Genomic DNA, 24,412 nt, shown 5'->3' with positions numbered 1-24,412 from the left:
CGTCACAGCTCAAGTCTTGCCTCTTCAAGAGCACACCACGCAGTGCCCCCAGTGCTTTGCTGCTGGGAGCACTGGGAGAGATCCTGGAACACTGGGAGGGAACTGGGAGCACAAGGAATGCCAGGAGGGAGCTGGGAGGGAGAGTGGGAGCAGCGGGAGTGACCAAGAAGGAGCACTGGGAGGGATATCAGGAGCCCTGGGAAGGAATAGTGCTCCCAGCTCCTGCCCAGTGCTCTCCCCATCCCTGCCGGGGCTTGCCAGGAAGAGGGATACTGGCAGGGAATTGGCAGGGAACTCCTCAGCACTCTGCAGGGTGCAGCCAGGGGTGACCAGTGAGGATGGGGGAAGTGCCCTCAGTCCCTCCCCAGAGCCCCCCCCAAAAGGTGGGATTATGAGGAGAAAAGGGATGGAAATGGAGGGGGAAAGCTTTTCTGTAATTGTGTTTGAACTGGGGCGGATCCCCATTCATCTATGATTTGAAGGGTCTCAATTTAAGGAAAACGCAACATTTCCATTATTTTGGGTGTCTCCCTTGTCAGGCAATCAGTTTTCCCTGATTTTCATGTTTAAATGGAAGGAGAAAAGCTTTAGGGTGCTGTTTGACTTGAGGGAAAGAGCCCCATTTTCATCATCTTCAGGTTCAAACTGAGAGCAAACGTGGCTGTCCCTGGTTTTAAAGGGTTTCCCTTGAGAGGAGCCTCTTGATGTGCCATTGTAAGAGTTCCATTGAGGGGGAACCCTCCATTTGAAGGGACCTTCACAGGCGAAGAAGATGTGCAAAAGCCCCCAGAATGGTCTTTCTACAGGGGAAACTGTATTTCCCCTATTTTTAGGACACTAAATTGAGGAAAACCCCGATTCACTTTTTACTCGGGATTAAACTGAGGGGAGACCCTCCTTATGCATCATTTAGGGATCTCAATCGAAAGAGAACCTCCGTTCTCCCCTTGATTCCAGGCTTTGAACTGGCGACAGGAGGGAGTTTGCCCTTGGTTTAATCCATGGAGCAATTGAAATAGAGCGGTGAGGACGGGCTGGCGCTGCCGGCTGGGCTCAGTTTCTCCCTGGGGATGGCAAACGCCGCCGGGCACCGAGCAATGCCGCCGCACGCCCGGCACTGCCTGTGCCGCGCCCGCCGGGCCCAGCGGGGCTGGAAGCTCCACGGAGCAGCTCAGCGCCCGCTCCGCGCTCGGCCCTCCGAGCCCGGCACGGAGCGGGGGCTCTGGACACATCCCCACGCTGGGGCACAGCCGCTGCTCGGGCCCGGGGATCCTTTATCCCCCTGTGCAGCTGCCAGGGGCCGAGGGCACAGTCCTGGTTCCCAGGCTGGAACCCTGCTGCTTTGCCTCTTTACCTCTTTCAATTATTGGTTTGATAATAAATTCAAATAATTCCCCCCAGTCGTGTCTCTTATGGTGAGTGATTTCTCCCTGGCCTTTTCCTGATCCTCGACCCTTTCCTGCTGTGTTCTGTTGCGGACCCAGGAGGGAGAGGCACAGATCGCTTTTGGTGGCACCAGGCACGTGGCCCGGCCCAGCCCAAGAATCCCTGCGGTGATTCACTGTTGAGAGCCCCAGAAGCAGCTTCCTGGGGCTCTGGTTCTTCACCAGCTTCTCCTGCGTGGGCCCCTTTTCCTCAGCAAGGTTTTTGCAGGACAGGAGTTACCTGACTGCTCTCCTCGCCTACCTTCTGCTTCTGAATATGCTCCTGACTTTGGCTCTCAGCGTGACACGGAAAGAAAAGCGAAAGCGAAACGGCGCTGGTGATTTGCATGAAGCGTCCTGGCTGCCCTTCGCTCTCTCCTCCCGTCCCATCTCCGCCCTTCGCTGTTTTCCTCGAGGCTGATTGCCGATACGGGCAAAAGTCATATTGGGTCTGTGCTGCGGCAGCAGCCCGAGTCAGCTCCACTGCCGGGGAGTATGCTGCAGTACTAGATTCAATCAGCGCTATTGCCCGGAGTCTGTCCCGCGACACCAGCGGCAGTGCCCGCTGTGTCTGGCCGGGACCGGAGCAGCGGCGGCGTCACCCGGAGCCCGGCGAGGCGGCGACGGAGTTCGGCGGCGGCTCCAGCCCAGGTGCGACCCGCGGTCGGTGCTGCCCCAGCTCGGGGCTCGCTGCGGGTGGAGGGGGCCGCGGTGAGGGGTGGGGGGCTCTGGTGAGTTCCTTGTGCCGGCTCCCCCCGTGTCCCCTCTGCGCTGAGATCGCCGAGGGAGCGGCTGCCCGCGGTCTCCTCCTTACCCGGATCGCTGGGGACGAGCCGGTGCCGCGGCAGCGATGGCTCATCCCGGCTGCTCTTGGTAGGATGGAGGCGGCTGCACCGTGCCCGGGACAGTTCCCGGCCGTGCGGCACCGGGCTGGGGGCCGCTGCTCGGGCGGGAGGTGTCCGTGCCACCCGTGTCTGGGCTGGCACGGGATGAACTTGAACGTGCCTCAGAGCTCAAAGCGCTGCAGGCGGCGAGTGCGGGCAGAAAGCGCCGCATCCTGCCTGCTCCGGGGCCGAGGCTTCTCGGCGCTGCCCTGTGTGCCAGGAGCCGCTCCGTGTTCACGGGCAGGGAGCCACAGCGGCCGTGCCGGCGCTCGGTGTCGCCGGGCTCCGAGGTGCCGGGGCAGGGAATGCGGGGCACAGTGGTGAGCAGCCCGGCGCTGCTGGTTCTTGTCCCTCGGCAGGCGGACTCCGAGCCGCAGCTGCCCCGGGCCAGCAGCACCCGGCAGCTCGCAGGGCGGGAGAGGGGCCGGGGTGAGGAGGAGAGGCCCAGAGCGCTTTTGCTGGCCTCGGGCACCTGGCCCGACCCGGCCCAGCCCAGGAATCCTTGCCATCATTCCCTGCACCACTTCCCGGCCCCACGGCGGCTCCGGCTCCACGGGCAGGCGGCTCCAGGAGCTCAGAGTGGGCAAAATGGGAGCGAGGGAGACGAGGCAGCCGGTGCCAGTGGGTGAAAAGTCTTTGCTGGAGCTGGCAGGGAGAGGAGGAGGTGGGAGAAAGTGGAGCAAGGTAAAGCGGAGAGAAAGAGGGACAAGGCTGGAGCTGTGGAAGGCGGCAGAAATGGCCATGGGGCAGGCGGGCATTTTGCTTTCCAGGTCTGTGAGAGGAAACAAAATACGTGCTGATTACATTTACGAAAAGAGAGGAGAAATATCAGGTAGTGGAAATCGGTGACAATTGGGATTTATTTGATGTGCTTCAACCCAAAAGGCTCCGTGGGGGGAAGAACGGACGGCGGGGGCTGCCGTCCGGAAAAACCCGCGCGAAGGCAAAGGGCCCCAGGCCGGGGGGCCTGGAACAAAACGCTTAAATGGAATGTGCGCGGTGTCTGAGGGCGTTCGCCTCCCCCACGGTCGCTGCACACGGCCCTTCCCCCCCCCCACCCAATGCACACGGCCCTTCCCCCCCCCACCCAATGCACACGGCCCTTCCCCCCCCCCCCACCCAATGCACACGGCCCTTCCTTCCTCCACCCCCCGCCATGCACACGGCCCTTTCCTTCCCTCCCCCTCCCCCGCCATGCACTCGGCTCTTCTCTTCCACTGCACGCGGCCCTTCCAGTCTTCGCCCCCGCTGCACACGGCCCTCCCCTCGCTGCTTCCCCTCACGCTGCTGAGGGTGGAATCGGCCAAAACCCCTCCCACAGCGCCCTGGGCTCTGAGTTATGCCGGAATGGGCGGGCACAATGGTTCGTTTAGTTCCGGAGCTGCAGCGGCGCCAGTGAGGCGATGGCGGAGCTGGGAGGCGGCTCCAGCCTAGGGGCGACCCGCGGTCGGTGTTGCCCCAGCTCGGGGCTCGCTGCGGGTGGAGGGGGCCGCGGTGAGGGGCGGGGGGCTCTGGCGAGTTCCTTGTGCCGGCTTCCCCCGTGTCCCCGCTGCGCTCAGATCGCGCAGGGAGCCGCTGCCCGCGGTCTCCTCTGTGCCCGGATCGCCGGGGACGAGCCGGTGCCGCGGCTGCGATGGCTCATCCCGGCTGCTCTCGGTAGGACGGAGGCGGCTGCTCCGTGCCCGGGACAGTTCCCGGCCGTGCGGCACCGGGCTGGGGGCCGCTGCTCGGGCGGGAGGTGTCCGTGCCACCCGTGTCTGGGCTGCCACGGGATGAACTTGAACGTGCCTCAGAGCCCAAAGCGCTGCAGGCGGCGAGTGCGGGCAGAAAGCGCCGCATCCTGCCTGCTCCGGGGCCGAGGCTTCTCGGCGCTGCCCTGTGTGCCAGGAGCCGCTCCGTGTTCACGGGCAGGGAGCCACAGCGGCCGTGCCGGCTGCGTTAGAATTTAGTCCTAGCCTTTCCTTTCCTCCTCCATTTTCTTTTCTGTTCGAATGTGAAGAGGCCTCCACTGCCTCCCTATTTCCTTCCACTCTCGCTTTCCAGGTCCTGTTTCCCAGGCCTTGTTCTTTCCTTATAAAACCCTCGATAACCCGTTCCCCACTTAAGGCTTTGTTGGATTCTTGTTTTTCTACCTTCTGGCTGCTGTGGGTGCAGGTCTGGCTGTGAGGAGCACACCCTGCTCCCTCTGCTCCAGAAACCAGCCTTGCAGGTATCCCACTCTCCTGCTGCTGAGGGCTTCCTTAGGCTCTTGTTGAAATGAAAAATATCCAGGAAACTTTTTCTTTCTTGAGTTTAGAATGGTTTTGGTAATTCTTTGAGGGGTGAGCATGATGGTTAAAATCCCACTGTGCAAATGAAGGTTTTCCCCTTTTTCCCCCACTCCATGCTCCATCCTCTCCCTTACATTGTCATCTCAACAACTGCTAAGGAAACCTTTCTCATCTTGTCAATTGGCAATGCAACTGCTCTTTAATTCAGGTTTAAAACAGGTTTTAAAGTCAGGCTCTGCCCAGGCTATTGATTTGCATTTTGGATGAAGTTGTTGGTGCTTCCCAAGCTCGGTGCTGCTTTAAAGCCTTTCTGCAAGGCTCAAAGAATGACCCTAGCAGGGAGTGCAGGAGCCTTGTGCACTCCTTGCTTAGAAATGGAGTGCATTACACCAGGTTCCTTTGAATGCCATCTGGAGTCAGTGAAATTAAGGCCCTGGAATTCCTTTGGGAAATGCTCCATTTAGGACAGACCCACACTGCCAGAAGCTGTTTGTCTGATGGTCAGTTCGTGCTCTGGTCAGTGCAGGGCCAGCCCCTCAAGGAATGCATGAGCCAAAGCCAGCAAGGAGAGGAAAAGACTCGAGCTGAGCTCAGAGAGCTGGGCAGAGGAAATGCCACAGATGTGCCTGGAGCATGGCCCTCTCCAGCAGCTTTTCTTACAGTTCAATGGTCAAAAAGCCAAAGGAATTTGGGATCTGGCTTGTAATGGCAGAGGGGATGAGCTCCCTTACTGGAACTCAGGCACTGGAGTGCCACAAGCCTGCAGCCAGATTGCTTCTCCTTCAGCTTAAATTCAATGGGTGATTTTTTTGGTGTTTTTTTTTGTTGTTGTTGTTTGTTTGTTGGTTTTTGGTTTTGTTTTGTTTTTCTGATCTTTTTTTTTTTCTATTAAAGTATTCTTAGAGATGCTACAAGTGAAAGAACAGAACAGGAATAGGCTGGAGCACCACTGGCACAGTAATTGGTATTTTACTCTTCCTCTTTTCCCTTTGAAAATATATGTAGATAACATGAACTGTTAAACTCTGTGGTTTGGGACAAGCAGTCTTTTTTCCCTTACTTTGGAGGAGATACGCGAGTCCTGAGATGCTGGGCCAATGCTCCCTGCATTTTATTTATGTTTTCACAATTAAAGAAGGGGCAGATAAGATTGACAAGGAAGGTACAACTCAGGAGCTCACCAGGCAGCAGCCTCCAAACTCTTTGGCTGATGCAGAGAGCAGTAGGGTGTGAAGACTGCTTTCCAGTGTGAGATTAATCCATAATAACCTGCTCACTGACATGAAAGTCACTTCTTAGAAGCCACTTGTTATTTCCTGAGCTGCAAGAGCTGGAGTGTTTGACAGAGCCCGGGCAGAATGATGAAGAATATTCCTGTCAGATTTCTCCTTCTCTTCCTGTGCCAGCAAGAGAAACCCATCCTCGGTAAGGGTTTTGTTCCTGCGTGCCAGTGTGTAGTTTTCCCAGCCGGGTTTTCTCTCCTCACAGCTCAAGTCTTGCCTCTTCAAGAGCACACCACGCAGTGCCCCCGGTGCTTTGCTGCTGGGAGCACTGGGAGAGATCCTGGAACACTGGGAGGGAACTGGGAGCACAGGGAATGCCAGGAGCAGTGGGAGTGACCAAGAAGGAGCACTGGGAGGGGTATCAGGAGCCCTGGGAAGGAATAGTGCTCCCAGCTCCTGCCCAGTGCTCTCCCCATCCCTGCTGGGGCTTGCCAGGAAGAGGGATACTGGCAGGGAACTGGCAGGGAACTCCTCAGCACTCTGCAGGGTGCAGCAGCCCCAGGGGTGACCAGTGAGGAGGGGGAAGTGCCCCCAGTGCCCCCCAAATATGGGGGGTTGAGAGGAGAAAAGGGATTTAAATGGAGGGGGGAAAGCTTTTCTGTAATTGTGTTTGAACTGGGGAGGATCCCCACCGACCTGTGAATTGAAGTGTCTCGATTGAAGGACAACACACCTTTTTTGTCATTTTGGGTGCCTCCCTTGGTGGTGCCTCTCTTGGTGTCACCTCCATTTTCCATAATTTTCATGTTTAAATGGAAGAATACCTTTAGGGTGCTCTTTGAATTGAGGGAAAGAGCCCCATTTTCACCGTCTTCAGGTTCAAACTGAGAGCAAACACAGCTGTCCCTGGTCTGAAAGGGCTTCCCTTGAGAGGAACCTCTTGATGTGCCTCTGTTCCATCGAGGGGGACCCTCCATTTCAAGCGATCTTTAGAGACTAAAAAGATGTCCAAAAGCCCCCAAAATGGTCTTTCTTCAGGGAAGTGGAAGGGGAAACTGCATTTGCCCTCGTTTTAGGATGGTAAATTGAGGCAAATCCCCTTCTGTGAGAATAACTGGGGCTGTGTCTGATTCCCACAGAGCAGAAGCTGCCTTGCCCTCAGCAGGGCACAGCCCTGGCCCATCAGGATGGGTCACAAAAGGGTCAGCAAAGACCACAGGAGCTCAGCTCAGATGGGGCTTTTGACAGAGCCCAGAGATCTTATCCTGGAGCTCTGAAAACACAGGAAAATGATGAGACAGCCCTGGGTCAAGGCACAGCAACCCTGCTGGAACAAGAGGAGGGCCCAAAGGCTGAGAAGGCAGTGCAGGGAAGGGCTGCAGGCAGCCTGGGCACAGAGATGCACCTGCAGCTGGGGAACAAACCAGAGAGATCCCAAAGTGACACCAGTCTGCAGACAGTCACACAAAGAGATGGCACAGCTCATGAAAAGCCAGGTATCAATAAGGTAATGATCCCTTATGAATAATGCCTGTTCTAAAAATGAGTGAATTGACATGATGGAACCAATAGATCAGCAGTGACTGTCTCAGGAATTGCAGACAATATTCTTCCAGCATTCCTGTATCCATACCAGTGAAACACTGAACAGCTGACAGTGGATAACAGCCATAATGTAGAACAACCCCCCACTCTGCTGTGTTATCTATGGAAGATAAACCAGAAGAGATCACAGTGAATGATCCTGTCAGGCAGTGCAGCACTGACACCTGTGCAACCTGTGAGAGGATCAAGGGCCCAACAAACTGTATCTGCTTCTACCCAAAAGCAGGGGTTTATCAGTGCTTCATCACAGCTGTTTCAGTCGGATCTGTCTTATCTCTAGAACAAAATAAAAATAACCACATCTTGCAATGTAAACAAACATATTTAAACAAAATTTACTTAGGACTTAAAATCAATTCCAGTGTAATTCAATGTCTCCTCAGTAGAATTAGAGGTACATTTAAGAGAACTTAACGTTAAGATCTTTAATACTGAATAAAAACTGATCTTAATAAAACTGGAATAGAACATGAAATGGCTTAAAGTGAAGAAGACTGAAACTTGACCTTGTCCAAACTCAACAACGTCCAAACTTGACAGAAATCCACCTCAACATAAATGACTCTTATAAAGTTAACTCAGTAGAGTAATAAAACTTAACATTACTCAGGCCTAGCTTTGCTTAATCTTAGCAATGCTAAAATCGAATTCCAATAAAACATAACTAAACTAACAATATCCTTAAAAGTTCTGGGTACTACAAAATGTAACTTATTCTGGGTATTACAAAATGTAACTTATTCTGATGCTATTAATACCAAAAGGCATTGAAAATGTGAACCAAGTGTGGCTGAAATAGCAGCATGATGGATTTACTGGATGGATTAGAAAAGTGTGACAAATATGTTGGCCACATGTAATTTAAGACTGAGAAAAATTCATGGTAGCTGCAAATTTTAAGGAACCATAAGTTTACTAAGACCTTATTAAGTGCAATTGTACGGAAAGAAACAACAGTGCAGAATTTAGCAAACCGTCCAAACAACTTGGAGCTTCTCGAGGTTGTATTTAGCGTATGACCATATGGTCAATGTTATCAGCGTTTCTCTTAAAGAAATTAGATTGTGTTATGCTGTAAATTACAATGAGGCACTGCATTTACCGCTTTGAATCTCTCCAGTAACAATTCTCGGAGAAATCAGAGTTCACGAAAAACACAAGATGAACTTTAGAAAAGCATTCCAACACATTTTTACGGCATCCTAGCACACGGTGCGTGAGGCTTCAGTAATCAGGGGCACTCAGAGCCCTTCCGGCAGATGCCGGGGGTTCGCTCCGCCGGACGGGGGGAGCCACGGGGGGCAGTGAGGTCGCCCGGGGCCAAGCGGAGCCGCCGTGCCCGCCGGGCAAAGCCGAACCCCGGCAGTGGGGAAGCCCGGGCGGCAGCGAGGGGCTCGGCGGGGAAAGCCGAGCTGCGACCCCGCCCGGGGCTCGGGGTGAGGCGGGGCAGCCCCGCGCCTGCCGACACCGCCGGGGTTTGCATTGCGCTCGGCCGAGCCGAAGGCACTCGGGTTCTGATCCCCGGTGCGGGCCGGCAGCGCCGGGAGGCGGCAGAACGGCGAAGGAACCGATCCGGGAGAAGGCAGCGGGGAGCGCCGGGGAGAGGGGACGGGGTGAAAGATGGCCGCGGCACAGGTCCGAACTGCGCATGCGAGCAGCGCTGCCGAGCCGCGATTGGCTGTGCTTCCGAACGCTGATTGGTCCAAATCTGCCCAAAGCCTTGACGTACCACCTCACCGACGTCTAGCTTTGTGTGTCCGTGTCCTGTCGGTCAGGGCGGGAAGGCAGCTGTGGCGGCAATAGCAGTCTGAGGCCTCGGCCCGGCTGCGACCCTCTGTCGGTGCTGCCCCAGCTCGGGGCTCGCTGTGGGCGAGGGGGTCGCGGTGAGGCGCGAGGTTTCCGGCGAGTTCCTTGTGCCGGTTTCCCCCGTTCACAGACAGGGACCCAAAGCGCCTCTTGAGGTCCTCAGTGTCGCCGGGCTCCAAATCCCCGGGGCAGGGAACGTAGCAGCTCCTGGTCCAGGGGCGAAGCCGCCTTTATCCGAGCCGGGCCGACAATAGGGCCCTCTCGCGTCAGCGACGGGGGCGGGGACGGCACCGGGGCGGGGACGGCGTGTCGGGGGTGGGCTGGGAGCGAGGCCTGCCCGGGGGCAGCAGGGGAGGCCCAGAGCGCTTTTGCTGGCCCCGGCACCTGGCTCAGCCCAGCCCAAGAATCCCTGCCATCATTCCCTGCACCATCACCCGGCCACACGGCGGCTCCGGCTCCGCGGGCAGGCGGCTCCAGGAGCTCAGAGTGGGCAAAATGGGAGCGAGGGAGAGGAGGCAGCCGGTGCCAGCGGGTGAAATGGCTTTGCTGGAGCTGGCAGGGAGAGGAGGAGGGAGAAAGTGGTGCCAAGGAAAGGGGAGAGAAAGAGGGACAAGGCTGGAGTGATGGAATTTGCCAGGGATGGCTCTGGGGCAGACAGGCATTTTGCTTTCCAGCTCTGTGGGAGGAAAGGAAAAACTGTCAAATCCAACCGGGAAAAGAGGAGTGAAACAGTAGATGGTGGATACTGCGATTCATTTTCTCTGCCTGAGATACAAAGGCTCTGCTGGGGGGGGAGTGCCACAGTGGCTTCTGTCCTGACACACCAGTATTAAGAAAAAGGGACCCATGCCAGAGAACCTGGAGAAGAAGAGAAGAACCTCAGCTACCAGGGAAGCTTCTTCTCGAGGTCTCCTCTGTTGCAGGCCGTGACCATCCACTCTTCCCCCGTGGTACATGATTGGCCCCTTGCCGCTTTCTCGCACTGATTGTTCAAATTGGCCAAAAGCCGCCCCCACACCCACATCGGCTCTAAACTACAGCAGCAGTGGCCGTGCCCTCTGTGTCTGGCGGGGACTGGAGCAGCAGCGGCGGGTGGTGCCTTTGTGTCATTCTGCAGCGGCTTGTCTCCACAGCCAGAGCTGGCACCTCCGGCCTGAGCCTCGGGGTCCCGCGGGGCCGGCACCAGCAGTGACTGCTCATCGTGTCCCTTCCAGGGTGCCATCAGCGCCGGTGTCAAGCTGCTCCCAAGGCCGAACTCCCAAGGGCTTTGCCGGCACTCCCAATGTCTCCGGAGCAAGGTGCTGATTATTCCAGGCAGAGAGATGCCAGATGTGACCAGGAGGAGACTGAATCCTGCTCCATTCCTGGAGCTGCAAATGAGCCCCAGCATCGCCAGGAGGGACCAGCAGCCGGGGTTCCACAATTGCCTGGGGCGCAAAAAGCCTCTTGGCATAAGCAGGGGGATGCCACTTGTGAGCGTGCAGCGAGTGCAGATGTGGAGAATGGATTCTGCACCAGGGATGGGAGTGTGAGGGAGCCCCTGAGGTCCCAGGGCACATCAGCAACCAGCAATGAACACAAAAGGATCCTCAGAAAATTGCTGGGTGAGTGCAGGGCCGCCCCTGTGGCCTCTAGGGAATGGCCAGTGTCACCTCCCAAGGACAGGGCTGGCAGGTGTGTGGCTGTTTCCCAATGTCTGGAAGAGGCCTCGTGCTCTGCTGGGCCCCATCAGGGGCTGGAAGCAAGAGCCCCAGCTGCCCCCAAGGCTGTGCAGTTCTCCTGCTGCAGCCTGTCCCCACAGCTGTGTCCCTGGCTGTGTCCAGGCTCTTGGCTCTCTGGCTGCCAGCTGAGTGAGGGCCACACTGGCTCAGGGCTCCCTGCTCTGCTCCCTGGCCATGGGCTGAGCAGATTGCAGGGCTGGCTCTGCTCCTGGCAGCCAGCAGCTCTTTCCTGCTCCAGGTGAATGGTTCAGGTGCCATCCCGTGGTCACGGCGGTGCTGATTCTGCTGCTCCTGGTGCTGGTGGTGGCTTTGGGGGTGGCCTTGGCTGTGCAGTCAGGTAAGGGAGGGGCAGCAGCCTGGGCCCAGCCCCTCGGGGCAGAGCGGGCTCCCTGCTCCCTGCACAGGGGAATCCTCACACCTTCTCCTCTTCGCCCTGCAGCAGCACCACAGGTTCCAGTTACACCTGCGACTCCACTGTCACTTCTGGGCTGTCCCCATGGCTGGGTTGGCTACAATGGGGTCTGCTACTACTTCTCACGGGATTACGGCACCTGGGAGCAGGGTCAGGAACAGTGCTCCGAGCTCAGGGCCTCCCTGGCCATTCTCAAGGATGAGGAGGCCATAGTGAGTGAGGGGCTGCGGGCGGTGTGGGGTGGCTGAGGGCAGCCTGGGGGTGCTCCTGGGCCGGGCTCGGTGCTCGTAGGGCCGGGGCTGCAGCCCTGGGCCGGGGCCTTGCAGGGAAGGAGCCCCGGCGTGCGGGGGCAGCCCCGGGCACGTGTCCCCCCGAGGGGCCGGGGCAGCTCCCACTCCTCTCTCCTGGGCAGGATTTGCTCTTCCTCCTCTGCGGGAATGTCGATTTCTGGCTCGGGCTGCGCAGACGGGGCGAGCGCCTGCAGTGGGAGGACGGCAGCAGCTACAGCTCCCAGTGAGTGCCGGGGAGCCGGGCAGGGCCTGGGGGGACAGGGGCACAAGGTGTTCCCCTGGCAACCGGCGCTGGCTCTGCTCCTCCCTGCAGGGTTCCTGTCCTCAGCAATTCCCAGTGTGTGTTCCTGGCTGACAATAAATTCAGGAGTGACAACTGCTCCCATGAGCGGCCGTATGTCTGCAGCAAGGCCCAAGCTCCCCTGTAGCAGGGGCTGCAGAAAGGACCTTCTCCACGCTGGGCAGTGCCAGCTTCACCTCTGAGCCCAGCACAGGGCTGTCCTTCCTCAGCTGCACCCTGTGCCTTGCACTCCCTCCCAGGGTCACCTCAGTGCCTCTTCATCCTCAGTGCCAGCGCTGGGCTGGGCATGCAAAGGAAAAGTCTCTGCAATCCATCCTGCTACCAATGCTGCCTGGAGTGAGTGCATTGCCCTCATTACATGTCAGAAACATGACTCACTATTTACACTATTTATAAAAGTTTATTAAGCAATAAAATCTCTGGTATGGTTAGCTATTTGTATACAGTTAACTTAAACTATGTTCTCTATATACTGTTATATTTTAGCGCTACATGGATATTGATAAGACCTTATAGATACCCAAACATTCCTTTGATTTGACATGTTCTTTTGTTTTGTTTTAACCTTTGATTTGCATTCATGCTACCTTGTCATATAAACTAATAGATTTTATTTTTTCTTGTGGCTCTGTCTTGTATTTTCATTCCCTGATAATGACGGTGAGTAAATTCCTTTTTTTTGGTGTCCTGGTTTGTGTTTCCTGATCTTGTTTTTCTGATAAGAAAGTCCCTGAATGTGGGAAATCACTTAATAATTTTACACCATTTTCTGAGTTAGTTACATGAAACAATCATTGCAAGATATCACAGTCTCCATTATGCTATGGTCTAAGATAGTGTCTATTACACCTCTGTTTATAAAAGCTATACAGTGCATACATAAACCGACAGGTTATTCTATATCAAAAACAGTAATTACAAATTTGTACTGGATCAGGATTTTTGTGATCAATAATAACTTGCAAAAGAAAAGTTAATACATAAATGCAGAAACCAATACCTATATTTGTTATTTATAATATTCTACAAGAAGCTCAGTTGGGAAATCCAAATTGCCCTGGGCTTTGGAAATCATCACAAAGTGGCCTGAAGGTGAGAATTTTGGACTGTCCTTGGAACATGTGAGAAATCACCCTCACTTTTAAAATTTTGAAGGTTTGTTAAACCTTAACAAAAACATACAACAATGGACTGAACAAGGAAAAATTACAGCAGTGGGGGTCTCTGGGACTGTCAGCCCTGTGCTCGTTTACACAATGGGTGCTCTGCCTTTTATACCCTCAGCCCCTCCCAAAGTTTTGTCACTCAGCTCCTTCTCTGCCCTCCACTGCTGGAGATCACTTCCTCACACCGTGACTGGAGCTCAGGTGTTGTCCTGTGGCCCCTCCTGGTAACGAGCCAGCCCTCCCCAAATGCCCTGACAGTTTGCCAGTCCCTGTTCCCTGTTTGGCTGCAGACTGGGAGCACAAATGCTGGGATGAGCATCTCACCTCCCCGGGCATCCAGACCCCGTGGAGTCCCTGCACCCAAACCAGCCCAAAGCCTCTCTCACCTTCGGCTGCTGTCAGGAGAGAAAAGCAGAGCAGGCAGAAGCATCCCCAGCCTGCCTGCGGATCCATGGTGGGCTCCGGGAGCCGGGCAGGAGCAGGGAAGGGAGGGGGCGGGAGAGAGGGACCGCGCAGCAAAAGCGCCGAGCTCGGCAGTGCCGGGCGCTGGGGCCCGACCTTCCCCCTGTCCCCGCCTTACCCAAGGAAAGGGAAATTCTTAAACCTTTGTGCCAGCCCCCCGCAGCCGCGGAGGGTTTGGAAATCAGCTGAGCTTCGCCAAAGGCCGGCGGGAGGGGAGGAAAGCTGGAAGGAAAAGAGCAGCCAGAAGCACCGAGGGGAGGAGAAATTGCCACTTTGTCCTGATACGGGAGAGGGATGCTCAGAAAGCTGCTCTGTCTTTTGGAGATCTCGCTCTTCCCATCATGGGATGGAAGACAGCTGCTTTCAAAAGCAAAGACCCAGAAGGGGGAAGGGGGGAAACAGCTTTTCCATCCTTTTAGCTGGAGACTGGGATCTGCAGCCAGGGCTGGGGCTGAAAGTGATGAAAGGGCCCGTCTGGAGGGGATGGGGAGCACTTTCTCTCTCTTTCTTAAAACCACTCAAACCTACTCCAAACTGGGACCTGGAAAACAGCAAAAGTTTGCACCTTATAGCCTGCAGCAGCTATTCCCAATGCCAAAAAGAACGATAACCACTCCCAAGAAAAATTTTCTAAATTTGTCATCTTTTTCAAAACAATAAAAACAATTGTCATCCAATACTATTCATTTTATGTGCTAAAAAGTGCTTTACCTATTAAATAAACAAATTCTTTCCACTTCTCTCCAAAAAATGCCTCCCAATCCAATTTAAAAAAAAAAAAGTTTACTTTCTAAAAAAGCCCCCTGTAGAATTTCTCCCAAATTTGCCCCAAACCAAAACATTAACTTAGCCTGATGCTAGTAATACCAAAAGGCACTGAAAATGTGAAAAAAGTGTGATTGAAATAACGGCCTGATGGATTTACTGGGGGGATTAGGGAAATGTGACAAATATTTGACCCTGTGTAATTTAACATTGAGAAAGACTCATGGTGGCCACAAATTTTAAGGAACCATAAATTTACTCAGACCTTTTAAAGTGCAATTGTACCAAAAGAAACAACAATGCAGAATTTGGCAAAGTGTTCAACACACCGGGAGCTTTTGGAGACTGCATTTAGTGTAATACTATATGGTAAATGTTAATCAGCATTTCTGTTAAAGAAATTAGATTGTGTTGTGCTGCACATGATAACAATAATGAGGCACTGCATTTACCGCTTTGAATCTCTCCAGTAACAATTCGTAGAGTAATCAGAGTTCATGAAAAACACAAGATGAACTTTAAAGAACCATTTCAGCACATATTTGAGGCATTCTAACACACGGTGCGTGAGGCTTCAGTAATCAGGGGCAATCAGAGCCCTTCCGGCAGATGCCGGGGGTTCGCCCCGCCGGACGCGGGGGGAGCCACGGGGGTGTGAGGTCGCCCGGGGCCAAGCGGAGCCGCCGTGCCCGCCGGGCAAAGCCGAGCCCCGGCAGTGGGGAAGCCCCGGCGGCAGCGAGGGGCTCGGCGGGGAAAGCCGAGCTGCGACCCCGCCCGGGGCTCGGGGTGAGGCGGGGCAGCCCCGCGCCTGCCGACACCGCCGGGGTTTGCATTGCGCTCGGCCGAGCCGAAGGCACTCGGGTTCTGATCCCCGGTGCGGGCCGGCAGCGCCGGGAGGCGGCAGAACGGTGAAGGAACCGATCCGGGAGAAGGCAGCAGGGAGCGCCGGGGTGAGCGGACGGGGCCGGGATGGGGAGGCGGTACAGAAGTCAACAAGATGGGCGGGCCTCCGAACTGCGAATGCGAGTAGCGCTGGGCTGCGTTTCCGCACGCTCAGAGGAGAAAAACCGCCCGTGCACTCTGTGCAGGCGCATATTGGCGAACTGAGAAAAGAGCTCCGCAGCCCGGGGACACCGGAGCTTGGTGGCGGCGGAACTCGGCGGGGACTCCAGCACAGGTGGGAGTCGCGTTCGGTTCTGCCGTTGCTCGGGGCCCGCTGCGGGCGGAGGGGGCCGGGGAGCTCTGGCGAGTTTCTTGTCCCTTTAACAGGCAGGGAGTCAAAGCGGCAGTGCTAGTTCTCGGTGTCCCCGAGCTCCAAGGCGTCGGGGCAGGGAATGCGGGGCACAGTGGTGAGCAGCCCGGCGCTGCTGGTTCTTGTCCCTCGGCAGGCGGACTCCGAGCCGCAGCTGCCCCGGGCCAGCAGCGCCCGGCAGCTCGCAGGCCGGGTGAGGGGCCGGGGTGAGGAGGAGAGGCACAGAGCACTTTTGCTGGCCCCGGGCACCTGGCCTGGCCCAGCCCAGGAATCCCTGCCATCATTCCCTGCACCATCACCCGGCCCCACGGCGGCTCCGGCTCCGCGGGCAGGCGGCTCCAGGAGCTCAGAGTGGGCAAAATGGGAGCGAGGGAGAGGAGGCAGCCGGTGCCAGTGGGTGAAAAGTCCTTGCTGGAGCTGGCAGGGAGAGGAGGAGGAGGGAGGAAGTGGAGCAAAGTAAAGAGGAGAGAAAGAGGGACAAGGCTGGGGCGGCGGAAGGCGGCAGGGAGGGCCATGGGGCAGGCGGGCATTTTACTCTCCAGCTCTGTGGGAGGAAACAATGGAACTGCGAAGTCCATTTACGAAAAGAGGGGAGAAATTGCAGGAGATGGAAATCGGTGACAATTGGGATTCATTTGATCTCCTTGAACCGGAAAGGTTCCGCGGGAGGGTGGAGGGGGCTGCTCTTTGGAAGGACCGCATGGCGAGCGGGAGAGAGTTCTTGTAGATTTGCGGTGTCTGAGGGCGCTCGACTCCTCCCACTGCCGCTGCCCTTCCAGTCTCCGCCCCCGCTGAGCACGCCCCTCCCCTCATTGCCGCCCCTCCCCTCATTGCTGCTGCGGGAGGAGGGCCCAGTGGCTTTTGTCCTGAAACACCAGTATTAAGGAAAAGGGACCCAGGCCAGAGAACCTGGAGAAGAAGAGAAGAACCTCAGCTACCAGGGAAGCTTCTTCTCGGGGTCTCCTCTGTTGCGGGCCGTGACCCTCCACTCTTCCCCCGTGGTACATGACTGGCCCCTTGCTGCTTTCTCGCACTGATTGTTCAAAGCGGCCAAAAGCCGCCCCCACACCCACATCGGCTCTAAACTACAGCAGCAGCGGCCGTGCCCGCTGTGTCTGGCGGGGACTGGAGCAGCAGCGGCGGGTGGTGCCTTTGTGTCATTCTGCAGCGGCTTGTCTCCACAGCCAGAGCTGGCACCTCCGGCCTGAGCCTCGGGGTCCCGCGGGGCCGGCACCAGCAGTGACCTCTCATCGTGTCCCTTCCAGGGTGCCATCAGCGCCGGTGTCAAGCTGCTCCCAAGGCCGAACTCCCAAAGGCTTTGCCAGCACTCCTGATGTCTCAGGAGACAGGTGCCGTTTCTTCTAAGCAGAAGGATGCCAGCTGTGATACGGAGGAGAAGGAATTCTATTCCATGTTTGGGGTGTTGAAAGACACACTGAATAAGAGATCAGCAACAGGGAATAGACACAGAAGATTGCTGGGTGAGTGCAGGGCCATCCCTGTGGCCTCTAGGGAGGGGACAGTGTCCCCTCCCAAGGACAGGGCTGGCAGGTGTGTGGCTGTTTCCCAATGTCTGGAAGAGGCCTCGTGCTCTGCTGGGCCCCATCAGTGGCTGGAAGCAAGAGCCCCAGCTGCCCCCAAGGCTGTGCAGTTCTCCTGCTGCAGCCTGTCCCCACAGCTGTGTCCCTGGCTGTGTCCAGCCTCTTGGCTCTCTGGCTGCCAGCTGAGTGAGGGCCACACTGGCTCAGGGCTCCCTGCTCTGCTCCCTGGCCATGGGCTGAGCAGATTGCAGGGCCGGCTCTGCTCCTGGCAGCCAGCAGCTCTTTCCTGCTCCAGGTGAATGGTTCAGGTCCCATCCAGTGGGCACGGTGGTGCTGATTCTGCTGCCCCAGGTGCTGGTGCTGGCTTTGGGGGTGGCCTGGGCTGTGCAGTCAGGTAAGGGAGGGGCAGCAGCCTGGGCCCAGCCCCTCGGGGCAGAACGGGCTCCCTGCTCCCTGCACAGGGCAATCCTCAGACCTTCTCTTCTTCCCCCTGCAGCACCACAGGTTCCAGTTACACCTGCGACTCCACAGTGTGTTCTGGGCTGTCTCCCTGGCTGGGTTGGCTACAATGGGGTCTGCTACTACTTCTCACGGGATTACAGTACCTGGGAGCAGGGTCAGGAACAGTGCTCCCAGCTCGGGGCCTCCCTGGCCATTGCCAAGGATGAGGAGGCCATGGTGAGTGAGGGGCTGTGGGCGGTGTGGGGTGGCTGAGGGCAGCCTGGGGGTGCTCCTGGGCCGGGCTCGGTGCTCGTAGTGCCGGGGCTGCAGCCCTGGGCCGGGGCCTTGCAGGGAAGGAGCCCCGGCGTGCGGGGGCAGCCCCGGGCACGTGTCCCCCCGAGGGGCCGGGGCAGCTCCCACTCCTCTCTCCTGGGCAGGATTTGCTCTCCCGGATCTGCGGGAACGTCCCTTACTGGCTCGGGCTGCGCAGACGGGGCGAGCGCCTGCAGTGGGAGGACGGCAGCAGCTACAGCTCCCAGTGAGTGCCGGGGAGCCGGGCAGGGCCTGGGGGGACAGGGGCACAAGGTGTTCCCCTGGCAACCGGCGCTGGCTCTGCTCCTCCCTGCAGGGTTCCTGTCCTCGGCAATTCCCAATGTGTGTTCCTGGCTGACAAGAGATTGAGGAGTGAGAACTGTTCCCATGAGCAGCCGTATGTCTGCAGCAAGGCCCAAGCTCCCCTGTAGCAGGGGCTGCAGAAAGGACCTTCTCCACTCTGGGCAGTGCCAGCTTCACCTCTGAGCCCAGCACAGGGCTGTCCTTCCTCAGCTGCACCCTGTGCCTTGCACTCCCTCTCAGGGTCACCTCAGTGCCTCTTCATCCCCAGTGCCAGCGCTGGGCTGGGGCTGCAAAGGAAAAGTCTCTCCAATCCATCCTGCCACCGATGCTGCCTGGAGTGACTGCATTGCCCACATTACATGTGAGAAACATGGCTCACTATTTACACTTTTTATAAAAGTTTATTCAGGGTTAACATCCTGCCCTGGGATGTTTGGCTATTTGCACACGGTTAATTTAAATGCTATATACTGTTACATTTACCTTTTCTGGGTTCTCTATATACTGTTACATTTTAGGGCTACATGCATATTCATAAGGGTTTATAGATATTCACACGTTCCTTGTATTTAACATGTTCTTTTGTTTCATTTTGACCTTTGATTTGTGTTCATGCTATCTTGTTCTATAAACGAATATATTGTATTTTTTCTTATGATTCTATCTTTTTGTATTTTCACTCCCTAATAACGACAGTCAAGAAATCCTTTTTTTCGGTGTCCTGGTTTGTGTTTCCTGATCTTGTCTTTCTAATAATAAAGTCCCTAAGTGTGGCAAATCACTTATTAATTTTACACCATTTTCCGAGTTAGTTACATGAAACAATCTTGCCATCATTTCACAGTCTCCATTGTACCATGGTCTAAGATAGTGTCTATTACACCTCTGTTTATAAAAGCTATACTGTGTATACATAAACTGACAGGTTATACTATATCAAAAACAGTAATTACAAATTTCTACTATATCAGGATTTTTGTGATCAATAACTTGCAAAAGAAAAGTTAATACATAAATGCAGAAGCCAATACCTATATTTGTTATTTATAACATTCTATAAGAAGCTCCAATGGGAAATCCAAATTGCCCTGGGCTTTGGAAATCATCACAAACTGGCCTGAAGGTGAGAATTTTGGACTTGGAACATGTGAGAAATCACCCTCACTTTTAAAATTTTAAAGGTTTGTTAAACCTTAACAAAAACATACTACAATGGACTGAACAAGGAAAAATTACAGCACTGGGGGTCTCTGGGACTGTCAGCCCTGTGCTCGTTTACACAATGGGTGCTCTGCCTTTTATACCCTCAGCCCCTCCCAAAGTTTTGTCACTCAGCTCCTTCTCTGCCCTCCACTGCTGGAGATCACTTCCTCACACCGTGACTGGAGCTCAGGTGTTGTCCTGTGGCCCCTCCTGGTAACGAGCCAGCCCTCCCCAAATGCCCTGACAGTTTGCCAGTCCCTGTTCCCTGTTTGGCTGCAGACTGGGAGCACAAATGCTGGGATGAGCATCTTACCTCTTGGGCCATCCAGACCCCGTGGAGTCCCTGCACCCAAACCAGCCCAAAGCCTCTCTCACCTTCGGCTGCTCTCAGGAGGGAAAAGCAGAGCAGGCAGAAGCATCCCCAGCCTGCCTGCGGATCCATGGTGGGCTCCGGGAGCCGGGCAGGAGCAGGGAAGGGAGGGGGCGGGAGAGAGGGACCGCGCAGCAAAAGCGCCAAGCTGGGCAGTGCCGGGCGCTGGGGCCCGACCTTCCCCCTGTCCCCGCCTTACCCAAGGAAAGGGAAATTATTAAACCTTTGTGCCAGCCCCCAGCAGCCGCGGAGGGTTTGGAAATCAGCTGAGCTTCGCCAAAGGCCGGCGGGAGGGGAGGAAAGCTGGAAGGAAAAGAGCAGCCAGAAGCACCGAGGGGAGGAGAAATTGCCACTTTGTCCTGAAACGGGAGGGGGATGCTCAGAAAGCTGCTCTGTCTTTTGGAGATCTCGCTCTTCCCATCACGGGATGGAAGACAGCTGCTTTCAAAAGAAGAGACCCAGAAGGGGGAAGGGGGGAAACAGCTTTTCCGTCCTTTTAGCTGGAGACTGGGATTTGCAGCCTGGGGCTCAAGTTACTTAAAAGGCCAGGCTGGAGGGGATGGGGAGCGCGGCTTCCCCCAGAAAGAAACGGGAAAGGGCTTGGGAAGTCTATCTCTACATCCCTTGGCCCACTAACCATGCAGAATTTTTATTAGTGCATGAACCCTCTGATTGCTGAGTTTGGTTGTTTCCTAAAGACACCACAGGAAGGGGCGGTGATGCAGCTCAGGGTCCTGGGAAAGCTTTTTGCTAAAAAGAATGGGGGAGTGGGAGACGGGGACACTTCACGTGTCATTCTGGAAGTGATCTGCACATTACCGTGGGATCTTACAGTGGCACATCAAGTTCCTCTCAAGGGAAACCCTTGCAGATCAGGGACAGCGGTGTTTGCCCTCAATTTTAACCTTGAGATGATGAAAATGGGGCTCTTTCCCTCGACTCAAACCCATGGAACAGCACCACAAAGGTGCTGCTTCCATTTAAACATGAAAATAATGGAAAACTGTGATTCCCAGTCAAGTGAAACACTGAAAATCAAGAAGGTGTGTTTCCCTTCAACTGAGACCCTTCAAATCGTAGGTGAAGGGGGATCCTCCACAATTCAAACCCAGATGATTACGGACAAGTCGTTTCCCTCAATTTAATACCCTTTTGTCCTCGTAACTTCCCATTTTAGGGGCACTGGGGAGGGACTGGGGGCACTTCCCCCTTCTCACTGGTCACCCCTGGGGCTGCTGCACGTTGGAGGGTGGGGGGAAGCTCCATTTAGTGCTCAATTTAGGAGCAGATGAAGCTCCGGGGGGGCAAATTCCTTTGGGAAGACGGGGTTTGGGCTGGCTGCGGTGTCGGACCTCCGGAGGGCCTCGGGGAGGCGCCGGGGAGCTGGGGGAGCCCCCCACGGCCACGAGTGAGGAGCGCACCGGGGTGGGAGCGAAATGAAATGGATCAGGATGAAGTGCGATAGAAGAGCCGCGCCCAGGGAGGGTCTCCGTGTCACCGAAAGCGCCGCACCGAGAGACCGTCGTGGCGCTGAAAGAGCAGCACGAGAAAGGCTGGCGGTACACAGGGAATGGTGTAAAGTGTCACAAAGGTCCAGCATCGGCAGTGGCCGCCCCGTGTCGCTGGAAGGGCTGCCAGCTCTGCTGGACCCGGGGAGCACAGCACAGGCAGTGCCGGGCGTGTGGCGGCGTTTTGCCATCCTTTGGATAAACTGAGCCCAGCCCGGCAGCGACTTCCGCAGCAGCCCAGGGGGATGGGGGCTACAGTTTGATCTCTTAGAGACCAGGACCAGCATCTTGGTCTTTTATTCTTTACCATATTAGGGGGCTGATTTTTTTTTTTTTTCCCCTCTGCAATAGCTCTTTATCCTTTCCCCCGTGAGCAGCAGCCCCCTATGCCGGTTTTCCTTCTCCTGGAGGCAAATCCCCGCTGTCCCCAGCCCCTCGGTCCCCTCCCCGGGGTGAGTTCCCCCAGTCGTTGTCGTACTGTGGTGGGGGCAGGAAGCTCCGGCCCGGCCGCCAGCTCGCACCACAACGGGCCAGCGGCAGCGGGCAGAGGTGCTTTGGCTTCCTGTCCCCTCCCCCGTGTCCCCAAGGTAGTGCCACTACCCCCGTGTCCCCATCCTGTGTCCCCCGGGCTCTGCCGTCGCATGGAGGACGAGAACGGCTACGTGATCTTGGAGCGAGGGGACAAGCGGGGTTCTGCGGGGAGATGCCCACCCCGGCAGGGCGCAGGTACTGGGGGGTCCTGTCCGCTGGGCCCCCCCGATTTTTGGGGGAGAGGAACTGGAGGGGGGGCGGGTGCGGGCTGAAGGCACCCAGGAATCGCCAAGAGCTGCCCAGGGTGGGGAAACTGAGGCACAGCTCGAGGGAGGCGCGTCTGGGGGGCTTTTCTTGACGCTGTGGTTGTCTGCTGTCCTATCCCCCCGAGCTGTGGCCCCAAAAGATGGAGCAGAGGGGGTTTTTAGGGTCAGCCAACTCCTCGTTCCCCTGGGCAGGGGGGGTCTCACTGAGTTGCTTTGCCCTAGGATTTCCTGCCTTGGGCTCTGGAGGTTTGGGAAGGCGACGGGTGCTCTTGAGCCCGCTCTTTTTTCCATATCCCTTCCCCAGCAGCAGGATCTGGTTATCAAGGATCCCAGAGGGTCCCTGCAGCATCCCCCTGCTGTCCCCACCGCCTCCTCGTGGTCCTGACGGCCATCCTGGCTCTGTCCCTCCTGCTCTGCCGTGAGTCTGCGGGATGGCAGAGGGCTCCGGGCACCCCTTCCCACCCTACCCCACCCCCGATTTCCCTGACCGGGCTGGGCATCCCCCTCTCGCAGTGTCCTGGTGTGTGGCACAGCTGCGGCAGTCCAAGGGGACCGCAGGTTACGAGGACGCCTCGCTGGGAGCTGCCCGTTCGGGCTGGGACGGCATCCTCAGGGAGATGCGGAGGGTCCTGTGCCCGCCCCGAGGTAACGCAGCCCCCGGGGGGCTCCTTAGGGCCTCCCCCCGATAAAGAGAGGCCGGAGATGCCCTCCGGTCCTGCAGCGCTGCCTCAGCCGCCGGGACCCGCCCGTGTGCCCGCAGAGAGCGAGGGGTGCCGGCTGTGCGCCGTGGGCTGGAGGCTGCTGGGGGCCAAGTGCTACTGGATTTCCGACGGGATGAACCCTTGGAACAGGAGCCGGGAGGACTGCAGGGATCGGGGCTCCGCGCTGCTGATGCCCTGGGATCAGGATGAGCTGGTGAAGGGAGCGATGGCGCTGGGGATGTGGGATGGAGCTGCGCCCGGGGGGCTGCTGCTGCCGGAGGGGCTGGAGGCACCCATAGAAGGGTGAGGGGATTCCCAAAATCCTGAACTCATCCCCCCCCGGGTGCCTGTGGCAGAGTGAGAGGGACACGGGTGGGGCTCAGATCCGGGCTGAGGACAGAGCCAGTTTTGGGGTGACCAAAACAGCGCCATCACTTCTCCTTTCCCGGGCCAGGAATTCCTAAATGAAAGACTGCAGAATCCCACCCGGCACTTCTGGATCGGCCTCTTGGTGCCTGCGGCCGGGGCAGGCTGGATGTGGGAGAACGGCTCCGACCTCAACCAGGAGCGGTGAGCGCCGGGGCTCGGGAGGGCACCCCATTGTCCCCAGGGGCACCACATTGTCCCCCAGGGTCCCCCGGGATGACACGGGCTCCTTCCTGCCGCCCGCAGGATCCATCTGGAGCTCGGGAAGAGACCTGGATCCTGTGGAACGCTCAAGGGGAATGGGATCAGCCCTCAGGGCTGCGACACGAGGCTGCAGTGGATCTGCCAGAAAGAATCAATCCAGATCTGAGCCTCCGTTGCACCCCAAAACCAGCGTTAATGCAGGAAAATTCCCAATTCCCGCGGATCCAGCATCCCCCGGGGATGGGCAGAGCCGCAGCTCGTGAAAGTCTCCCCGAGGTGGGCGATGTAGGAGAGAAACCGACCTAAGAAACCCGAATAAAACCTAAAAATAACTTGGGGAATTGCGCTTTTGGGGCAAACATCGGGAAGAGGGAGGGAGAAACGAGGCATTTTAAGGGGTGTTTTGGCGCAGGGATGATCCGAGATTCAGCCGGAGGGGTGGAACTTGATGGTCCGCAGGGTCCCTGCCCGTGTTCCCTGTGTCCCCCCCCGTGTCCCTGTCGTGTCCCCCGTGTCGGGGGCATTTTAGAGACGGTCCCCAGCAGTCCAAGGCCAGCCACAGCCTCAGGTCCTGGCAGATTTTGTCTGGGAGAAAACCTCGGATATTCCCAATTTTAGGAGGCGTTATCCCCTCTTCGGCACCCGCAGCCTCTGAGCCCGTGCTGGCCTGTGCAGAGGAGCAAGGACGACGATTAATTAGCTTAATAAAGCCTCCTAATTAGCGGGGAGGCGAGGTGAGGCCCCAGGGCTTCTCTTTGAGGTAGCTCCATCCTCACCTTGGCACCCCACAACTCTCACTCGAAGATGCCAAACCCCACCCCAAAAATCCTTCCAAAACTCCAGAACCTGTCTGAAAATTAATTAAATGTTCTTTTCCAGACCCCTCTGGGGGGCCAAACCCGAGGATTTTCCCACCTGATTCCCTCCCTGGAGCCCAGTCCCGAGGGATGTTACATAGGACAACACTGCTGCTTTGCTTTCGGGGTCGGGATCCCCTGTTTGAGGATTTTTTGGGGGGTCCCACT

General features: G+C 56.6%; 2 protein-coding genes across 7 annotated transcripts; both read left to right on the top strand.

Moving 5' to 3' along the window:
* The first annotated feature begins 1,471 nt into the window (after nucleotides 1-1,471).
* Nucleotides 1,472-19,086, top strand: LOC311156124 (C-type lectin domain family 2 member B-like). Of its 6 annotated transcripts, none has more exons than XM_084209849.1 (6): nucleotides 1,472-2,075; nucleotides 16,847-17,062; nucleotides 17,418-17,516; nucleotides 17,619-17,800; nucleotides 18,001-18,101; nucleotides 18,192-19,084. In XM_084209849.1, the coding sequence occupies exons 1-6, from the start codon at nucleotides 1,772-1,774 to the stop codon at nucleotides 18,304-18,306; spliced, it is 1,017 nt and encodes a 338-aa protein (XP_084065975.1). In that variant the 5' UTR covers nucleotides 1,472-1,771; the 3' UTR covers nucleotides 18,307-19,084. The 6 variants fall into 6 exon arrangements, with proteins under 6 accessions (XP_084065975.1, XP_084065976.1, XP_084065977.1 ...); XM_084209851.1 differs by lacking the exons at nucleotides 16,847-17,062; nucleotides 17,418-17,516; nucleotides 17,619-17,800; nucleotides 18,001-18,101; nucleotides 18,192-19,084 and adding exons at nucleotides 10,427-10,510; nucleotides 11,172-11,270; nucleotides 11,373-11,557; nucleotides 11,758-11,858; nucleotides 11,949-12,627 and having other exon boundaries at nucleotides 1,488-2,075; XM_084209848.1 differs by lacking the exons at nucleotides 16,847-17,062; nucleotides 17,418-17,516; nucleotides 17,619-17,800; nucleotides 18,001-18,101; nucleotides 18,192-19,084 and adding exons at nucleotides 10,427-10,816; nucleotides 11,172-11,270; nucleotides 11,373-11,557; nucleotides 11,758-11,858; nucleotides 11,949-12,627 and having other exon boundaries at nucleotides 1,491-2,075.
* A 2,814-nt stretch (nucleotides 19,087-21,900) lies between these two features.
* On the top strand, nucleotides 21,901-23,662 carry LOC311156125 (killer cell lectin-like receptor subfamily B member 1; the record flags this gene model as incomplete). The annotated part of the gene is made up of 6 exons (XM_084209854.1): nucleotides 21,901-21,985; nucleotides 22,361-22,474; nucleotides 22,570-22,701; nucleotides 22,817-22,971; nucleotides 23,212-23,327; nucleotides 23,430-23,662. The coding sequence occupies 6 exons, from the start codon at nucleotides 21,901-21,903 to the stop codon at nucleotides 23,551-23,553; spliced, it is 726 nt and encodes a 241-aa protein (XP_084065980.1). The 3' UTR covers nucleotides 23,554-23,662.
* Between the last annotated feature and the right edge of the window lie 750 nt (nucleotides 23,663-24,412).

Source organism: Fringilla coelebs (genome assembly GCF_963513975.1).
Source record: "Fringilla coelebs genome assembly, chromosome: 8".
Taxonomy (NCBI): domain Eukaryota; kingdom Metazoa; phylum Chordata; class Aves; order Passeriformes; family Fringillidae; genus Fringilla; species Fringilla coelebs.
This window is presented reverse-complemented; position numbering and strand designations above follow the sequence as displayed.

Bases quoted from the DNA above. Each gene is read 5' to 3' on its own strand.
- LOC311156124 (XM_084209848.1), top strand. From the start codon at position 1,772: ATGAAGCGTCCTGGCTGCCCTTCGCTCTCTCCTCCCGTCCCATCTCCG. The intron at 11,271-11,372 runs GTAAGGGAGGGG...TTCGCCCTGCAG, and splicing joins GGCCTTGGCTGTGCAGTCAG to CAGCACCACAGGTTCCAGTT. The intron at 11,558-11,757 runs GTGAGTGAGGGG...TCTCCTGGGCAG, and splicing joins TCAAGGATGAGGAGGCCATA to GATTTGCTCTTCCTCCTCTG.